The 21,489-nt window shown below is 35.9% G+C and overlaps 1 protein-coding gene across 3 annotated transcripts; it reads right to left on the bottom strand.

The window, feature by feature from the left end:
- Positions 1–1,647: 1,647 nt before the first annotated feature.
- On the bottom strand, positions 1,648–18,889 carry LOC100891939. 3 transcript variants are annotated; one of them, XM_030990395.1, is made up of 8 exons: positions 18,384–18,889; positions 17,574–17,699; positions 16,788–16,941; positions 7,211–10,479; positions 5,946–6,008; positions 4,517–4,603; positions 2,453–2,539; positions 1,648–2,107 (listed from the first exon to the last, which is right to left on the bottom strand). In XM_030990395.1, exons 2-8 carry the CDS (start codon positions 17,695–17,697, stop codon positions 1,845–1,847), a joined length of 4,047 nt encoding a protein of 1,348 aa, XP_030846255.1. In that variant the 5' UTR covers positions 17,698–17,699; positions 18,384–18,889; the 3' UTR covers positions 1,648–1,844. The 3 variants fall into 3 exon arrangements, with proteins under 3 accessions (XP_030846255.1, XP_030846258.1, XP_030846257.1); XM_030990398.1 differs by having other exon boundaries at positions 1,648–2,104; XM_030990397.1 differs by having other exon boundaries at positions 18,388–18,889.
- Positions 18,890–21,489: the final 2,600 nt, after the last annotated feature.

Genomic DNA, 21,489 nt, shown 5'->3' with positions numbered 1-21,489 from the left:
AATAAATCAACTAGTGACATACCAACAAATTAAAATCCATCAAACATTTCTGAAGTTATATGGAGGGGAAACACATTTTTGACTAATTTGCATATAATGAAGTGTGACCTTTGACCTGCAGACTCGAAATTCGAATTTGACACCTACCTTTACACCCAAAATCATTAAAACCCGTGCAATATTTTTCAAGTTATCGCACGGAAACCAATTTGCATAAAAATTTATGAGTTGTGACCTTTGACTTGTGACCTGTGGACTCCGAATTCAAATTTGACCTGTCTTTTATTGTGATCTACCTACACACCAAAATTATTAGAATCTGTCAAATATTGAACAAGTTATCGCTCAGAAACCAATTTGGGGATGAAGAGACAGACAGGTGCAACGCTTAATGCCCTCTCTAGACTTTGTCTGCAGGGGCTGGTGGGAAACAGCCCCACCCCACCCCACTCCCCCAGGCCTAGTTAGGGTTAACTTTGTTCTATAATTCCTAGATGTGAAGAAAAATTGTGAAAAATACCTTTACTACTTGTAAAGGGGTCTTTATTAATAGCTACTTGCTGGCCAGGATGCCATTGTTAAAAAACTAAGTCCCCCCCCAAAAAAAAAATAAAAAATAAAAAATAAAAAATAAAAAATAAAAAAAAAAAAAAAATAAAAAAAATAATAATAAGTCAAAATGAAAGAATGTGTTTCCATAAAGAAGACAAACATGAAAACAGATGACGGGGGGTGCAAAATGGGGAGCATAGCTCACTTGCCTCTGGTGCAGGAGACCCTTTACATTAGTTTACTGCAAAATACATCATGGTAAAAAACTGGTTTATGTTAATGTAGCTAAGAGTAAGAAACTTATACACTGTAGAACACACTAGGAATCCCCACTCCAAATAGAGCTTGATAATGTGACAAATGAAACACAGCTAGATACCAGAGTACAGTAATACATATATGAATGATTGGAAATTGATTATGGAAATTAATTATGGTGATACAGTAAGGAATATCCCAGAACATCCAAATAATTTCTCCAAAACAATTGCTCATAATGCAAGCAAGAAATATCTATAACAGTGATTAACATTTATGGCAGGAGGTAATCAGGACAATGAGGTAAAATTACATGTGTTATAAAATCCATTTCTTTCTCTTCTAAGGTTAATAGCATGTCATCGCTTTTTGCATAGGTAAACTGAACCAAAAATAACCAAAATGTTTCATTCTTAAATGAACCTTAATCAATATAATTTATATTGACTCCATTTACATGGTTCTTAAATAATAAAATGGTAAATAGTACAGAACAATTTTATCATATATATTTATAGTTGGAAATAATTCTCAACACTTGGATTATTAATGTCTTTGATCATGGTAAAAGATTTATATACTGTATTATCAATACCCATATAATAGTTCAAGCATTAAGATGATATTTCCTACTAGTGGAATATAATGCGACAGAAGATGTGTAAATGTATGAGATAGGTCTTTTGACAAAAACAGGTCTCCTAGCAATACTAACACTATGCTAGTGACATACGGTCGTCCCCGCCTCACTAGCAGCCTTAGGCTAGCTAGGTTCCCACTGCCAATCTATGAACTTGATGGAGACTGATCAAACTATACTATTTTTGGCCTGGTTGGGTTTGCTTAGCAAGAGCAATCATCTCATATCTCACATTAAAGAAATTAAAGAATAAAAAAAGTAGAGAAGACTGGGACATCCAGTATTGGTGCAGAGAGGATACAGGGAGAATCTATAATTGTACATGACCCAACACCTCAAAATTAAAAGCAAGTCACAAATGCACCACAGGAGAAATCCTTTTACAGAAATCCTTTTACAGAAATCCTTTATTCCCCTTGTATTTTAGATAATTTCTAATAAAGTCTTTAACTTGCGTCCAAGTACGCTTGTGAAGAACTGCCTTTTTGTTAAGACATTGCTGAATCACACCTTTACCTGGAAGTCTGTTTTGGAAAATCTCACGGTGAAAGGTTTCATGGACAGCAGCTTTTTCGTCAGGAGTCCAGGGTCGCTTGATCTGATTCCTCTTACCGGTACTCAACTTTTCAGGTACTGCTTTCACTCTCTTGGGGCCTGCTAAAAAAAAATGAACAAAATAAAGGTATGGTAAGTTCATTTTAAAATTAACAAAGGAATGCCATCAAATCTTTCAAAAGGTTAGAATTAGTCAATTCTAATTACATTCTGTGCCTGGAACATAAAAGATTGATTGTATTTTTTTTACAGGGCACATACATGTATGTAGCAGATTTAAATCACAAGTTATTATTTTGGTCTTTTGATTGTCCCTTTTATACTCAATAGGGTTTATCATTTAAAAAGCACTTTGATCTTATAACACCCCTCTGTCATTCATAATCTCAAAAAGCATATCGGTATTGCCATTTCTTTCAGCATTCATCAATTTCCTCTTCTTTTTACCTCTCTTCTGTAATTTGCGTCTTGTCTTCTGTAGGTCCTGTGTGTACTCGATGACCTTTTCCTCAGCTGATGTTGTAGGGGAACAACCTAAAAATAAGAATAAATGTTGAATAAACAGTAAAATTAAAAAATACAGTAAACATCTTGTCAATATTGGGTGAAAATTATCAAAGTTATTGCATTTTGAATTTTTGTATTATTTTGTGAAACAGTGATATGCGTAATGTAACATTGGCTCACTAATACAGCCTGTTTTATGCATATCACTGTTTCATGTAACAATTAAAAGTTTCAAGATGCTCTAACTTTGTCACTTTTCATCTGATTTTAATGAAATTTTCACTGTTTTGCTTGTTTAATTGTGCTGTACTTATTCAAATCACTATGATACCAGTGTGGACTCTGATAACTCATTATGCAACCATGGGTTCCCTATGTACAACATTGTACTTGGAGGGCAAATTTGCTGCTTTTTGCAGCAAATTGTAAAGGTTATACGTTTTACTGCAATTGTTCGGGAATTTCTGAACAGCAAAATTTTCCTATAATATGAGGATTCCAGTAATGTTATGTTCTCTCAAAAGAAATTGCTTTGTAATTGTAAAAATATTCTATTATCTTAACATGTGGATTTGATCTGATAGGTTGTAACTAACTGATCCATGTTAAATCAAACTGTTCATATTTAAGCATACCTTTTCATGCCCATCTAGGTTATTTTGTAAGCTTTCCACTCAATTATCTTGGACCAAGTGATATAGTGATATTACGGCACAAGACTAAATCCATAACACAGAAAAAGTTTAACTGTATGTAAGCTGGGCAAGCAAAGCGGTCCAATTACCATACAGGACAATGGCAAGGCAGTATGTTGTGCCTGGAGATTATTATTTCTTTTTCATTACTGTTCATGCTGCTTATAATCCAATACAATATTCTTACTGAAATGTAATATTGTGATGCAACAGGGGATGGTCCCCATTCTAATTGAGCAGACTGACGTCTTATACTTTCAGATGACACACATTTCATATACATGCTACAGGGGATGGTCCCCAGTCTGATTCAGGAGACCAATGTGTAAAGGTATCAGGTGACACATAATATTTATGTACATGCAACAGAGGACAGTCTCCAGTCTGATTGAGCAGATTAATGATGGGGCAAAGGTATCAAAAAATATCAATGTATATATGCGAAAAGGGACCGTCCCACTCTGACTGAGCAAAAATAAGTATCAGGTAACACACATTCCATGTACATGCAACTACATGAGACAGTCCCTAGTCTAGTTGTAAATAGTATAATAAAAATTAAATATTATTATTATTATTAGTTGTGCAGATTTATGTCTTTTTTTAAGCTATCCGATGTCACAATTTTGTTTACAGTAAACTCTGCCTAAGCCGAATAATCACCTAAGTCAAAGCAATTTTTTAGATCAGATTATACAAGACATGTGTTATTTACCTCTCTCATAAGTCAAATTTCTCCTCAGTCAAACAGATTTCTGTGGTCCCAAGAGATTTGACTAAGGCAGAGTTACCTGTACATGCAAAAGGGAACTGTCCCCAGTCTGATTGAGGGGATTGAGGTGCCGGATAACACATTCTTCATATTTGTGCAACAGGGGACAGTCCCAAGTGGATGTCCATGGAACAGATATGACCATCATGTAACATACTTTTCACATATAAGTGTACATGCAACAGGGAACGGTCCCCAGTGTAATTGAACAGATTGATGTGATATGCTATCCGATAACGACATATTTTATGTAGGTCTTCATGCAACAGGGGACGGTCCCCAGTCTGATAAAGAGGAGTGTGTGTAAAGGTATACACCCTATCCATACTGTATGTACCGTCACAAGCAACAGGGGACTTCCCCAGCCAGATTGTACACTGTTGCGTATCAAAGTACAAAAGTTGATGTTTATTTATTTGATTTTTTACACATTTCTGAATATTTTTTTCTTCCAACAAACGCCACCTTCATCATTCATAACCTCAAAAAGCATACTGCCATTTCTTTCAGCATTCATCAATTTCCTCTTCTTTTTACCTCTCTTCTGTAATTTGCGTCTTGTCTTCTGTAGGTCCTGTGTGTACTCGATGACCTTTTCCTCAGATGATGTTGTAGGGGAACAACCTAAAATATAAGAATAAATGTTGAATAGACAGTAAAATTAAAAAATACAGTAAAAATCTTGTCAATAATTGTTTTATGCATATCACTGTTTCATGTTACAATTAAAAGTTTCAAGATGCTCTAACTTTGTCATTATTCATCTGATTTTGAAGATTTTTTTTAGTTTTACTTGTTTAATTGTTCTCTATGTACTCAAGTCAATTTCATATATATATATATATATATATATTTTTTTTTTATATATAGAAACCTGTATAGTATCTGTAAAATCTCTTCTGAAAAGCACCCCTAAAAAGGGATCAAAGGTCCTCATTTTGGTATTTTGCAACCTATTTTAACAGTTCCTAAACTATTGGGAATCCAATTTCCTACCCTTTTTGCGGATCTGTCCTTCTCATCAGCTCTTAATTTGACAACCTTTTTTCTTAATTTTGCTGTTTTTGATACCCTAAATGCGAAACCCGGGTTACGCCCCTAATGATGAAAAAGTACCTTTTATCTGTTGTTGTGTTCGTGCTTGCTATTAATATAGGTCTCAATGAGACATAACCCCCCCCCCCCTTTCGTACACAGGCCAACAGAGAAATGAATTATTCTTTCTACTAGCAGGAATGAGTCCAGCCAGCCTATATGGACATTAATGCACTGTGATCTAATAATGAGTTAATGCCACACGAATCAACATTAAGTACACACCTCACAAACGTAACTATCCACTATCCTATTCAACTTGCACCATCATGTAATATTTGGAACCATAGCACTCATAAACATTTAATATTTGTATAATATATAAGGGCACTAAAGAATATAGCATATGTGTGAAGATCAGAATAGGAATGAACATGTTTCCCCCTCTTTGCAATGCAACCATTTCTCAAGAAAAGATTTTAAACAATTAAGCTTTAGATTTTTACAACAGCATTTTGAATGTCTACTGAATTTTTGTTATGCTTAACAGTGCTTCTTTGTTGAGTTATTTATGGAATCTAAATTTTTCAGAATCTTGAACTGTTTCAAATTAACTCTCCATCCTCTTGTACTGTTGAAGACATTCAGATCCCTCAAATAATAATAATAATAATGTCAACTTGTAAAGAACACATATCCATTATAAAAGACTGCTCAAGGCGCTCTTGTAATATATCTACATAATTATACAATATTAATAACTACAACATAAACAAATGGTGCTTAAGTTTCTTCTTAAATATTTCAATTGATGATGATTGTCTCATTTCTAATGGTAAAGTTTACCATAATTTGCGTGCAACGTTAGCAAAAGCCAGCTGTCCCCCATTTGTTATTGGTTTTGGGTGTACATAACACAAACTGAACTTACCACTGACATCCGCAATATTCTCATTGTCATCATTTGGCTCAAGAGGGTCTTCCAAAATTACCTCTGTAAGGGTGATGATGATGCATGAAAAAGACCAACAAAAAGATGGATGAAATAAATATTGATGCCTCACACATTCAGTTATCTGTTCCAAAAAGTAAGTTTTAAAAATGCAACAATTTTTTGTGAAGTCAATCAACTTGATATGCATCGTCATATTGCACTAAAAATTACAACAAAAACGTTTTTTAAAAAGCATGATGGAATTTTGCATGGTTCCTCCCACTTGAAAAGAAAATCAATCTTTAAATCTAAAATTTACCAATTAGAAATAATCAAAGTGGCACAGCATGGGGGAATTAGGACAATGCATTGTGGGGGTATGCTTTTGAACATAACAGTGGTGTTCCCTGGTAATGCACTGTATTTTATAATCCCACAAGCTACATCACTGAATAATCATTCCATTTGACCAAGAAGTTAGAAAATCAATTTTGGGGCATGTAATTATCCTTGTGGCTAATGCAAAGTTAATTAGAATTTGGACTTTATCAACAGAAGCTTCTTCTCTTTCGTTTTCTTTCACTTTTTTTTTTGGGGGGGGGGGGGGGGGCTGGAAAGAGATATAGAGAGCTATGGCTCAATTATGCAATAAATGAGTCTTTCATCGAGTATGTTTCATCTTCTGTTCCCATTATTATGTGGAAAGGCATATACATATGAACGGCAAACTGTAAATTTTTGCTTTTGCACCTTGGAAGAGAAAAACAAATGTGTTCACCCATGCATAAAGTTTCTTTATGTGTTCACCTACAAGGTGAAAAGAGCATTAATTTCCTTTAATTTGACGTACAATATATTGAGTTTTATGAAAGTCTACTATGACAAAACTGAACTTTAAAAAGTGTTTATTGTTGTTGAGTGTACATTGTATATATATATATATATTTTTTTTTTTTATGTATGTGCTGCAATATAAATTTGCCAGAGATGTTTAATAATTCTGTTCAAGTATTTTATCAAATCTGTAGCATTCTAGATATAGTAATATTGCAAAAACATTTATAAAAAAGGATACAGTATAATGGCTTAGGAGGAAAACAGATTTGTCCCACCACACAGATATTGCTTAGAATTGTATTTGTCCTTTTATAGCTTCAAAGGCTTACTGAGAGAAGAAGTTTAATATGAAAGATGCCACTGTTTTGTGAAATAATCTAGTAGTTGTAGATCAACTTGAAGGTACAATATACATATAAACATACCTTCCCCTTTATCCAACTGGATGTCATCAAGTCCCTTTCCACTCAGACAACTTAGATCTCCACTGTCTAACTGCAGCAAAACCTTTGAAACCTTGGCCAGTTGTAAAGTCTCGTCTGGTAGACGATAGTATTCTCTGTGAACATGAATATCATGCCCCAAGAACTTTGCAAGGATGTCTTCCTCATTCCGTTCTAGATTCATCAGTTGAGAGACTGTTCCTATATGCTTCCGAAGTCTTGTTGATCTAAGAAACTCTGGTCTACTTGCTCCACAAAGATCAGCATGCTTGCGAAGAGTATCACATCCTCTGATGTGTCCATTGCTATGCAACATTGCAAAGACAAATTTGTTGTCATCCAAAACCCCAGCTTTCTCTCTGTTGTGATTGAGTAGATCCAAGCTATCCTTCATTACCTCAGTTAGCAACATAGGAACAGTGCGGCCCTTCTTCCCTACGATTTCTATGCGCCATAACATCTTGCACAGTTCTTGTTCCCACTTTGACAAGCCTTCCAACAGAGTTAGGCCCTCAGAACCTTTTCTGCATTTATGAAGGTCTTCTACTCTCATCTTAGAAACCTCCCCTGATCTCTTGCGGTTGAATACCAACAATAAAGTCAGGGTAACTTCAGACAGATGTTTCCAATGTTGCTGAATGTTCGATGGATCACTGAGTAGATTTTGTTTCCCATGTTTCATTTCTTTCTTCAGGAATGATGCCAGGGTCTGAATGTCAGTTGTTATTGGCAAGAATTGGGGGTTGTTCCTCTTGTTTTGCGTAAGTGTGCGTAGGGCATGGGACGAAACCTGCTCATGCCAGTTCATGTCCAGGAGCTTGGAGAAGTTATTGCATCTGTCCTCAAGGACCTTATCACCTGCCATTATACCTTCTGCTAGCAATATATTACAGACCTTCTTCATGGTATGTCCAAGTTTGAGTGCTAAACTTGGAGTGACATACAAATGCCTCTTCCCGTCAAACCCAGCTACTGTTCTTGTAGCCTCCACCACATCTCTGAACTTGCTCGGGTCAATTAAATCAGCCAAAGATGTAGTACTGTTCTTCGTTTTTCGTCTGTATTGTAATACCATTCTTCCAACCTCTCTCAATTTATTTCGGATGTGATTATACTGCTCACTATCATGTCCCAACTTGAGAGCAAACTTGTCAGCCAATTTCTTCATGAGAGGGTCATTCTTAATGAAGCTTCCAACACCTTCCTCATCATCTCTCAATCCAGCAAATATAGCACGAACTGCCTCGGAGCCCTCAAAAGGTAACATCATTTTACCAGCTTTGACACGATTTCTTCGCATGCGCTTCCTGACTGGTTCATCTGTCTTCTCATCAAACACACAACTATGCTTCCACAGGTCTCTTTTTGCAAAAAAGCCATAGCAGGTATTGCACGGTACATATTTATCACAGTCAGCATCTTTTTTGTTGGGTCGGTATACTGGTATCAGTACACCTTCCTTGTTTTTTAGCACCTCTGCATTGTGAAGGAAGTTGCCATAGTTTCGCATCTTTGTTAACAACTTGTTGTCTTGTGTTGCTAACCATTCAACAACTTGGGGTTCATTTTTATGTGCCTTAAACTCCCTTAAATGTCTTGGAAATTTCATAACATACCGTTGGCAAAATGGGCAATATGTCCCTTTGTTGTATTTTCTTCCATTTGTATTGTCTGTGCACATAACTGTTGGCTGCTCATCTACAGTAGATGGATCTTGCGTGTTTATCACAGTGACAGAATGCCCTGCATCTCTTGAATCTTGTGTAAGGTCAGGATCCTGTTTATCTCCATCTACTGGATCTGGTGCAAAGTCAGTATCATTGTCCCAATCGTCTGCTGAATCTGGTGCAAAGTCAGTACTATCACTGTCATCTTCATCTGCTGAATCTGGTGCAAAGTCAGAATCTTTATCATCATCATCTACTGGATCTGGGGCAAAGTCATCATTGTCATCATCTGCTGAATCTGGTGCAAAGTCATCATCATTGTCATCATCTGCTGGATCTGGTGCAACATCAGGAGTCTGTTTATCTTCATCTGCTGAATCTAGTGTACAGTCAGGGGTCTGTTTATCTCTATATCTTGAATTTGGTGCAACATCAGGATTCTGTTTATCTCTATCTCCTGAATCTGGTGCAACATCAGGATCCTGTTTATCTCTATCTCCTGAATCTGGTGCAACATCAGGATCCTGTTTATCTCTATCTCTTGAATCTGGTGCAACATCAGGATTCTGTTTATCTCTATCTCCTGAATCTGGTGCAACATCAGGATCCTGTTTATCTCTATCTCTTGAATCTGGTGCAACATCAGGATTCTGTTTATCTCTATCTCCTGAATCTGGTGTAACATCAGGATCCTGTTTATCTCTATCTCCTGAATCTGGTGCAACATCAGGATCCTGTTTATCTCTATCTCTTGAATCTGGTGCAACATCAGGATTCTGTTTATCTCTATCTCCTGAATCTGGTGTAACATCAGGATTCTGTTTATCTCTATCTCCTGAATCTGGTGCAACATCAGGATCCTGTTTATCTCTATCTCCTGAATCTGGTGCAACATCAGAATCCTGTTTACCACTATCTCCTGAATCTGGTGCAACATCAGGATTCTGTTTATCTCTATCTCCTGAATCTGGTGCAACATCAGGATTCTGTTTATCTCTATCTCCTGAATCTGGTGCAACATCAGGATCTTGTTTATCTCGATCTCCTGAATCTGGTGCAAATTCAGGATCTGTGTGAATAACATCCTCCAATGGTGTCAAAATGCCTGGTTCATCTTCATTTCTGCCTCTAGATGCTGCTGAACCACCCTGTTCATTCTCATCTCTGCATTTATATCCAGATTCTTTGATACATGCCTTCCCTTTGTCATTCTTACCATTACAGCATTCAATAATGGCTTCATTTATATGCTGTAATCTCTTGAAATTTGATAACCCTGAATTTAAGCCACCATCGTCTTCAGAATCCAGTACAGTTTCATAGTTCCCATCATCTTCATTCCTGGAATCTACACTCAATGCTATCTTGTTATATAGTTTTTCTTTTTTTCTCCATGAGAGACCTTTCGCAGCATAGTCGTATCGAATCTCTTCTCCTTGCTCAATATCACGTAGAGAGAATAAACACAAATGTAGTGTTCCAGAACAGCTAATGATCTTTCTCATCCTTGCATTGCAAGAGCGTTTTGATGGAGCACTATCATTCACAAGACGAGCTAAATGGTTGGTGTCAGATGCATCAATGCTGAAAAGAAAATAGGAAAAAAGAAAGAAAAAATACACACTTAATTCATTCCAAGAGGTACATGCAATGCACAAAACACTCAAATCACTTAAACCTTATCAAAGTATCTGTATATTGTAATTCAAATTCCAGCATTTTCATTTGCATGATTTTCTTGAAAAATAATGTAGTCAACTCTGCTGAGGTCAAACCAGTAGAATTCAGGAACAATGAACTGTATAGACTGTCAACTTGGAAGATTGGGGGCGATTGTTTGACTTAAACATCATAAGCGATCATTATTAGAGATATTATACATATCAGTATATATAATTCTTTGTCATTTACCACCGCCACTCCTACCCACTTGTGTTTCCATCGTGTACAATTATAATGTATTGTAAGTGTGGTTTCTAATATATTGATGTAATTTTTATATATTTTTGTCCATAGTGTTTTTTGCGTGGTTTCTTCTTATTCTTCTTATGTTTCACTTCATAGCGATTAGTCAGAGTGACCAATATCAATCTGTCGCTCTGTCGCTAAGACACACACACAAAAAAAAAAAGGAAATGGCTAATTTCCACAGATTTTTTTCCGCCTTTTGCTTCTATCAGCGGAAAAGAAAATCCAAAATCCGGGAAAAAGTAGAAACCCGTGAATACGCAAAAAATTGTCATGCCTGAAGCTTTCTACACAATTTGAACATAAGTTTGCCGCTTTTGTGTATTCATTAGCATAGTTACTGCAACTAGGGGACGATCCCCAGTCTAGCATACTCTTTGCAGCTTTTGTGTAATCTTTAGCATCATTACTGCAAAGGGGGACGATCCCCAGTCTAGGTACATTGTGCTCTAAGCTTTATACACAACTTAATTGAACATGAGTTTGCCACTTTTGTGTATTCACTAGCAAAGTTACTGCAAAAGGGAACAGTCCCCAGTCTAGGTACATTGTGCTCTAAGCTTTATACACAATTTGAACATGAGTTTGCCGCTTTTGTGTATTCACTAGCATATTACTGCAAAAGGGGATGGTCCCCAGTCAGGTTACAATGCACTTTAAGCGTTGAATAAAAATCATCAGAATAATTATTTACTTTTACATGTATTTCTACCAAGATTGATAACTTTCATGAAATATGAACAAATAATACAAATTGATTTATTAATTCTCATATTAAGTAGTGAAAACACAATTAAAGTCTACTGACCTAAAATGACCTTTCACCTTGAATTTGTGACCTGTAATTTGTGTCATATGATTGTGGTACTTGATAACCCTTGGGTTCGTTTCATGGAATTTGACACGGTACTTTAGAAATTATGCTAAAAATTCAAAATCTTGATGTTAATTCATGCAACAAGAAAGTTTAAGTTTGCAGACCTGAAATTACATTTGACCTTGACTTTGTCACCTAAAAACTAATCACATGTTTGGTGATACTTGCATGATTACCCTTATGTTCAAGTTTTATGGAACAGGAATGTATACTTTCAAAATGTTGATAAAAATTCAAAATCTTAACCTTTGGTAAGTTTTGATGTTGATGCCACAACATAGTCTAAGTTTGTTGACCTGAAATGACCTTGATTGACTTTAACTTTGCGACCTGAAATTCTACTCACATGATTGGGGATACTTCAAAATTCTTTAGTCTACATGTAAGTTTAATTGAATAAGGACTTATACTTTCAAAATTATATCAAAAATTCCAAAACTAACTTTGGGTAAAGTTTGTGATGTTGACACTGCCACCGCCGCCACCAGAAAAGCAACGAGCTACATGTATGTCTACTGCACAGAAGAATGGGGAATCTAGTGCATGCATGTATCAACTTTTGTGGTGACATGTGAATTACAGTATTAGAGCAATATATCTCTCAGAATAAATACAGAGCTCTTTCTATCATACAACAGCCATGAACACCAAAGAGATTAAATACATGTAGTTATCAACATTTGTATTTTTTTTTAAAAAGGATTAAAAAAAACCCTCATTTAGAGTGTCAGACTGGCCAAATTATTGTGCTTCTTTATGCCTCGGATAACAACTTCCAAAATTCTATGTATTCTATTATTCAATATATTGACAATAGCTACATCGATCATGGTCAGACAGCACAAGTATCAGTTGTCAGATTATTACATTCCGTTTATGTTCGTTTGTACTCTCATACCCAATAGGGGGTCAAAGAGTCAGTACAATTCTACAAATTCTACAATGAACTATGAAACTATAAGTATAAGGCAACAGAATATCTTTTGAATTTAAATGCTTACCATTACAAGACAGCAGGAAATGTAGGGAAAAGAAGATAGGTATTTGTAGAACAGGACACAATGAAAAAATTTACAAGTACAAATGACAAAATAATACAAAAAGAATGATGACAGTAAAGACAATTAAAAACATTAAAACTGCACAGAACAAATAAAAAACATCTACATGTGTATGAGATGCCTGGACAGAGATAGCAGAATGAGAGGGCTGTGGTAAAGGTGATGGAACAGAGGGTGCATGAGACAGACTAGGAGCTGAAACGAGTGATAATGAATGTTGATGAAGAGAAATTGATGATGGATGAGATGATAAAGAAGGGCAAGATGAATTGTCACATGTAGATGGTGGAAAATGAGAAGACACAGGAGTTGGTGGAGGTGCTAGGGGGGTATCATCACTCTCAGTCTCATCACTCATATAGGTAGAGCTGTGGGGAACACAAAAAAAAAATGTAACCTAGATAACACCAAAATCTAGTTTCCTTGCTGCCCCCCCCCCCCCCCGGCCCCCCATCAAAAATGTAGGAAGTATTAGGTAAATGTATTTTTAGTTATATACGTTTTTGGTCATTGTTTACCTCTTATCCTACGTACACTGCAAATATTGAAATTTAAAAAAATAATAGTTTATTTATTAAATGATACGCCAGTACATATTACACATGTCAGCTCCACTGAGGGGACGGTCCCTATGGTCAGGTTACATTGTGCTCTAAGCTTATACTATTTGAACATGAGTATGCTGCTTTTGTGTATTCACTAGCATATTACTACAAAAGGGGACGGTCCCCAGTCTGGTTATTGCACTTTAAGCTTATATATACACAATTTTAACATGAGTTTGCCGCTTTTGTGTATTCATGCACTAGCATAGTTACTTTACTGCAAATGGGGACGGTCGATCCCCAGTCAGGTTATTGCACTTTAAGCTACACTATTGCCCTTCAAGCTTACACAATTTGAACATGAGTTTGGCGCTTTTGTGTATTCACTAGCATAGTTACTGCAAAAGGGGACGGTCCCCAGTCCATCTTTGCTGCATTGTGAGCTAAGCTTATTTGAACATGAGATTGCCGCTTTTGTGTATTCACTAGCATAGTTACTGCAAAAGGGGACGGTCCCCAGTCAGGTTACATTAATTGCACTCTTTAACTTATACACAATTTGAACATGAGTTTGCCGCTTTTGTGTATTCACTAGCATAGTTACTGCAAAAGGGGACGGTCCCCAGTCCATCTTTGCTGCGACCTAAGCTTATTTGAACATGAGTTTGCCACTTTTGTGTATTCACTAGCATAGTTACTGCAAAAGGGGACGGTCCCCATTCAGGTTACATTAATTGCACTCTTTAACTTATACACAATTTGAACATAAGTTGGCCGCTTTTGTGTATTCACTAGCTACTGCAAAAGGGGACGGTCCCCAGTCCATCTTTGCTGCATTGTGATCGAAGCTTATTTGAACATGAGTTTGCCGCTTTTGTGTATTCACTAGCATATAGTTACTGCAAAAGGGGACGGCCGGTCCCCAGTCAGGTTACATATAATAGCATTCTTTAACTTATACACAATTTGAACATGAGTTTGCCGCTTTTGTGTATTCACTAGCATAGTTACTGCAAAAGGGGACGGTCCCCAGTCGATCTTCGCTGCATTGTGACCTATAAGCTTATTTGAACATGAGTTTGCCACTTTTGTGTATTCACTAGCATAGTTACTGCAAAAGGGGACGGTCCCCAGTCAGGTTACATTAATTGCACTCTTTAACTTATACACAATTTGAACATGAGTTTGGACGCATTTTTGTATTCAGCATAGTTACTGCAAAAGGGGACGGTCCCCATTCAGGTACATTAATAGCACTCTTTAACTTATACACAATTTGAACATGGGTTTGCAGCTTTTGTGTATTCACTAGCATAGTTACTGCAAAAGGGGACGGTCCCCAGTCCATCCTTGCTGCATTAGTAATCTAAGCTTATTTGAACATGAGTTTGCCACTTTTGTGTATTGATTAGCATATTTATTGCAAAAGGGGACGGTCTCCAGTCTGGCTTCATTTCCCTCTAGGCTTTACACACAACTTGCATCCTGTGCATGTTGCTTTTTTCTTTAATTTTAGTATGATCATGATCATGAGTTGGAGGTCATCCATGCAACATTACAGTGTATCTCTACAAAGTAATTTAGGTCTAAATATCTCTAGCTCTTTTTCTCTCCCATGCATCTATTGGTCATTTATTTATTTATTTATACATTTTGTTGCTACATGTAATTTCTTTGCTTGTCATCAGGAATAATCTTACTTTCTTTAGTATTCTGCTCTCTGTTTAAGAGAATAATTTCACACTTGGTGTTCCGACAGACTGTCAACAATTACAATGGTATTTAAGGCAAATCACAAATCCCTCTTTATTTGTTGAGTGATTCTGATTTTCTTTTCTTTTGTAGACCTTACTACATGTCTGTGTGGTCAAATTGATATCGGATCGGAACAATCCTGATTTGCTAAAATGATTGATGGTTTGATACTTGGCCCCAAGTTCTAGGATGACATACTGCTTTCCAAATTGAATCATTTCATATCATTATCGATATATATCTTTTAACACAACAAAAAACTCCCCCTTACCAAAAAAGCATAAATTTTTAACAAAATTTGTTGAGCAAAAACAATTAAAATTATTACTGGTTAAGGCAAAAATGTCACTTTTCAAAAGTCACAATAGTCAATTTAATTTTTTTTTTTTTTTGGGGGGGGGGGGGTGTCTGTGAAACCAAACTTTGGCGAAGTTGCTTTCTTCCATTGTTTGACCGCGTCACGCCTACATGTATCCCCGACACTTATTTTATCACGGTTGGCTGACACCATTTTTTTGGGGAAAAAAGTAATGTTCAGCTTTCTTTAATCTACACAATCTATTCAGTTTATGGAAAGAATTGGCATCAACCAACACGAGTCAGCATATCACATGTGAAAATACCGGGTAGTCGTTTTTCGAGCATTATTTAAATAGTACATTTTTAGCATTTCATGCTTCATACAGTACATGCAGTTAAAAACGTGCTCACTCAACCATGATAAACATCAACAGCGCTTACATGTAAACAACACCAAAAAGGGCTTGTTTATACAAAATTAATCTAGTTTGAACTGGGGGGGGGGGTACTTTTGTGTTGTGTTGTTTTTTATCAACAAACACATTCCATAGTTATACTATTACATGCAATTATTGTATTATAACCCGTCGATAAGTACACTGAATAGTAAACAATTTTGGAATGCAAGTATGTTTTATATACAGTGCATCCCAGAAAAAACGAAACCGAGAAGTATCGATGTTCTATCATAACTTAATCACAACTATAATTAATGAATGATACATATTTGGAAAGCTTAGAGTCTCCTCTTTCATGTGATGCTACTCAGATAATGCATATTTCACGTGTGAGTGATTAAAAGCAATTTGAAGGAAGGAAACCAAAAAGACATTTGGCGGGCGGTATCTGAGTTTCTGCCCTTTCATATGACACCTCAATCAGGAAAAATGAGCGAGGAATGACAAAGTTCTGTTTGTTTAAAGTAGTGCTTGCATTTCCATAATTTTATTAAACAAATTCGTTTTCACTGGCTGCCTGCCGTATCAATAAACGAAATTAACAAAAGACTTAACTCCGCTTCGTTGACAATCAGCCGTAGACGAGAGTCTTTATGCATGGCTGATTGTCAACGAAACGGAGTTAAGTCTTTTGTCAAATCTGCTTTTTGCTACGGCAGGCACCCAGTGAAAACGAATTCGTTTGTTAAAATTATGAAAATGAAAGGGCTACTTTAAACAAACAGAACTTTGTTATTCCTGGCTCATTTTTCTTGATTGAGGTATCATATGAACGGAGCAGACAATGAAGTTTTCTAAAAATTTTACAAGCACTTTGATGACCATCCATAAGGGCCATTCCGGAAATACTGTGAGAGTGTAGTTTCGAAAGAAGGGTTTTTGCTATGTTACATGGACAAGAACATTTTGTAACAGATATTATTCTTACCACATTGTTTTACCCTCATGCTGGAAGAAAAATTGGTAGCTGTGGTGACTTGTATATTCCCTCCTCCCAGCTTCTTGCTCACTTATAGTCTCTCCCTTGTACTCCAGTAGAAATGCACCTTTCGGGAAGTCTTTAACAGCAAATAATCCATGTCCTGAATAGGGCAGCAACATTTAATATTGCAAGAAATTAAACAGAAGTGAGGTAATAATGTACCTATAAGATTCTTACATTCTAAAATTAAAAAAAAGAAGGTTGTGGGGAAAAATTTAAAATTTAAATTTAATTTAAAGGTTAATTTATGTAGCATCATGTTACACTTTAAATCAAAATCTATTCATTCAACCCAAGATTTTGATTTTCCCAAAGTTAGGAAATGCAATGTATGGAAATGCTTTCTCACCATGGTAGTAATAATCCCCACATTTAGCTAAATATTAATATACAGACAATTCCCCTTTTCAGCTCCAAATTTACATACTGTCATGGGAACACTAATACAAATACTTTTGGGGTTTACTCTGTCTGAATTGGTTTGAACCAAGATCTAATGTACAATATAAATGTACATGTAGAGTCTAGGTGGAAAGACAACACTGATGATGCCTCATCGCAGTAGCCTGAACTATAGAAACTGAAGAATGGTAAATTTGGAAGAAGAAAAAATAGAAAGCAAAGTATCTATCCATGAAGAATAATTAATAATATATCAAGAGAATATGACACAGGAAAATGGTGTTCTTCATTTCTAAGTATAGTATTGACCGAAAATCTATAAATACATACCAACTTCAGAGTTGAGAAACTTTGGTTCAAATCCTTCTGGGTCTTCATATTTGTTCCCCAGGTACTTCTCATAATTTCCTGGTGTACACTTTCTTCCTTTTGATCTTGTAACTCTTCCTGCCATTACTGAAAAAAAGCAAAAGGTACAGTCAAGCACAGTATTTCATTTATCTACCACATTTATAACACACGGACATTTTAAAACATTCTAAAAAAATTTCATCTAGATTTTGGGGACTTTTTTGTGAAAATATTTCAAAAACGTTTTTCTTGGACGTTAAAAAGAAACCTTTTTTTCTTCATTATGTCCATCGTCCAACGTCTATATCAACAAGACTGCACAGTTAAAAAAATGCCACCACCATAGAGCAAATTTACAAACAAAAACAGAAGCAATTTTTCAAATACATGTTTGACCCTTTGATCTTAGTTCTCAGGTTCCTAAAATCTTATTAGTTCATTGGCTCTGCGAGATTCATACATGTCCTGAGTTTGATGGTTAATCTATCCTTCTGTTCTAAGTCTTTAAGTCTTTATGAAAAGCTTTTCTATGAACCCCCCCCCCCTACAACAAAAGAATTGGAGATCATAAAGGTACAAAATCATTAATATTCACAATGTTTCAGTTTCTGACCAAACCACCCCAGAATCACCTCTGAGGTGAAGAAAGATTGATATTTCTCAACTAGATTGTAGGCTTACACAACGTGTATAATGAGCTACTCTAAATCTCATTTTTATCCCCCCCCCCCCCCCCCCCCCGTTTATCAAAAAATAATCAGTTCCTGTTATAAAGCAAAGAAATTTTACCTACTCCTTCAGGATTCTTGTTGGTATAAGAGGTCTACAATCATTGTTATAACATCATTCAAGGCTAGTATGTCCTCCTTGTATCCCACGATGATAATTAAGAGTGCTTGCATTAATGATTCAACCTGAATTTCAAAAGTTTCCTGATCCTCAACAGGTTCCAAATCCAGTTGTTGATCCTGTTGATTGAAAAGCAAAGAACAGAACAAAATAATGAAAATTTCTAGTATTAGTCAACTATGCTATTGAAATTATTCATAAGAAAAAATAAATGTCATTGACAAAATAAATAGGACCAACACTCTCTCAAAAGTAGTGTTTGTTTTATTACATCCTACAATCTACTCTCTGAATGCTATATGGTAAATTGTTCAAGTCTGGAGTAGGTCTACTCTTTTTGAGATGTCTTAGCAATCTACAAATGTGTATATGGACTGACCAACAATCCAAAAAATCATATGTACTGTAGCTGCTCATCATGGTAAAGAAGATGAAAGAATATTCAGATTAATATAATAATAATAATAATAATAATAATAATAATAATACATATGATTTATAAGGCGCCAAATCCACTTGATAGTCAAATGCTCAAGGCGCAGCTTGTGCAAAAGATGAAATACATACATGATACATTTATAAAAAGTGCGATAGGAAAGGTACAGACATGAAAGGTTATGGTAATCAATTATAAAGCTAAATTAAACAGATATTTCTTAAGATTGTTTTTTAACACTTCAGCAGAACTGCTATTCTTAATCCATTGAGGGAGAGTATTCCATAATGAAGGTCCAGCATGAGCGAAGGTTCGCTCCCCCACTTTGTTTTAACCCTAGGAGTAACAAGTAAGCCAGAGTTTTGAGAACGTAGCTGTCTAGAAGGAAAGTAATGCTTAATCAAGCCGATGTTATACTGCAGAGCAGAGCCATGTATACAGTGAAATAATAGCAAAATAGCAAAATATGTTGATGATCAGACATGAGATACTGTATATATACACATGAAGGACCAATTGCAGTACAACGATTTTTGCCCCCCCCCCAATTAAGATTGCACTACAACCATGTAAAATATGCATTTTAATGCTCTAAAATGCAATGTTTAAGCATTCACAAATCAAAGTTCTCTTATTCAGTAGTTAGGCTCCCTCAAAGAGACTACAGTTAATGCAAAGTTTGTCAGTTTTGAGAATTTCTCTCAAAAAGGACAAGTTTTAAGACTGAAGAGTTGTTTTCGTGCAAAAGGCATGGGCCCCATCACGGAAATTTGCTCTTACGTCATTCATAACATTGCCCTGCCTGGTCTCTGACCTCCCACGCCATCCGATGCTACCATCAGTGAATACATGTAATCTTGTCCAATACCAATAATGAAAGATAATGATGGGAAACAATTTATAACGTGGTCGAATAAAGCATTATTAGTTTTCTTTCTTTTTATTCTTAATGACAAATTCAAGAGCTTACACTCGATGGTGTTCCCCCCCCCCCCCAAAAAAAGAAAAAAGCTGGGACCCTTCCGATGCGCCTGTATGTATACTGTATGCTGGAAGGGATTTACTGGGGAAAATGTCTGTTCACATCAGTTTGTCACGTTCTGCATCCTCACAATTTTTAAGTAAATGAATTTTTGGGATATCTTGCAATAGCAGTCTACTTATACTTGATTATAAAGAGTTAAATGATGGAATTATTCTCACAGAGATTTCTATTAGTAAATAATAACATTGTGGTGTCAAATTCCAAATTTTAGCAAAAACTGACATAAAATAGTTATCCAACTGTCAAAATATAACCTAGATCTACATGTAGTGAATCCACTTTTGGACTTTTGTCTGCAAAATACTACCACCCAGATACTAGAAGAGGAATTAAAAAAAAAAACCTAGCTTTTGAGTAAAGTTACATCTAGAATAATTGACTTCAGAATTCACATCTCTTTTGTAAATATTTACCTCTATCTCCAATAAATAACATACATGTAGTCTAGATCTAGATCTAGTGAATGAGAAAAGATTAAGGTCCAAAACCAACTTTTCCAAAAGATTTACATCCAACTTTCAAAAGTAAAACATATCGACACATTTGTTATTGGATTTGAACATTTTATCCCTAACGTTACGGCTAGGTTGAAAAATAGTGGACACTACAATAAGTCAATAGTCATACCCATGAAAGGGGCCAATGGCAATGCAATAAGCCAATAGGCATTAACAATTTGTGTCTTTTTCAAAAAGTAAAACTGACCAGCTTAAAATCGATTTAGATCTAGACCTAGACTAGGCCTAAAGAAAAAATATTGCTCAGAGCTGTCCTTCAAGTTTTAAAACTTTGCATAGACCTAGAATCTAGAAAACAATTTTTTTTGTCAATGACCAAATCCCTATTTTGGCGCACTTTGTCTTTGGCTCTCACTAGGGGTTGATTCTGAAAATAAATCTCTAATCTTTGGTGTTAAGATAAAATCAGTATTCTGAAAATTGTCTTACCTAGACTAGATCTAGACTCCTAGATCTAGATCTAGAGTCTATTCTAATTTGTTTTGGATTTCTGATGCAAACATATTGTGCCTATCTAGACCTACACAAGTAGGTCTAGGTCTATAGGCCCTATAAGAATAATTAGGCCTAAATCTAGATCTATATCCTCTAGACTCTAGAGTCTATAGACTCTATCACAACAAATATGCAACGAAACGACAAATCTAGATCTAGACTCTAGACCTAGATTCTAGATCTAATGGGGAAAAAAGCATGAGAAAAGAGGAACTATCTTGAAGCAGAGCTTGTTTAAGCGCAAGGAGGATATATCTCTTTGGTTGAAGTGTTAGTTCCTCAGCTGTTTTACAATAATAGAAAAGTTACGACAATTTTCAGAATACCACCCCTGGCTCAATTTTGACGGCATCGATCTGGCCCACTGTGTGGCTGTGCACTGCTAGCCGATCGGCGATGGTGGCCATGCTCATGGATATGGGGCACGGCCGTAGGCGAAGTTGTGTTAAATTTTCTAGGCCTATTCATATCTACCGTAGACTCTAGGGTCTAGATCGAAGTTAGAGTGTAGATTCTAATCTTTCCCATTCCCGTACTAGGCCTACTACAAGT

Source organism: Strongylocentrotus purpuratus, unplaced genomic scaffold (genome assembly GCF_000002235.5).
Source record: "Strongylocentrotus purpuratus isolate Spur 01 unplaced genomic scaffold, Spur_5.0 spur5_scaffold_19, whole genome shotgun sequence".
Classification (NCBI taxonomy): domain Eukaryota; kingdom Metazoa; phylum Echinodermata; class Echinoidea; order Camarodonta; family Strongylocentrotidae; genus Strongylocentrotus; species Strongylocentrotus purpuratus.
The sequence above is the reverse complement of the archived record's forward strand: the minus strand, read 5'-3'. Positions and strand labels throughout refer to the sequence as shown.

Excerpts from the sequence above, each read along its gene's own strand:
- LOC100891939 (XM_030990395.1), bottom strand. The coding sequence starts at position 17,697 with ATGGCAGGAAGAGTTACAAGATCAAAAGGAAGAAAGTGTACACCAGGA. Across the intron at positions 16,942-17,573 it reads GTTTCTCAACTCTGAAGTTG|GACATGGATTATTTGCTGTT; the intron begins GTATGTATTTAT and ends TGCCCTATTCAG. Across the intron at positions 4,604-5,945 it reads GAATATTGCGGATGTCAGTG|GTTGTTCCCCTACAACATCA; the intron begins GTAAGTTCAGTT and ends CTTATATTTTAG.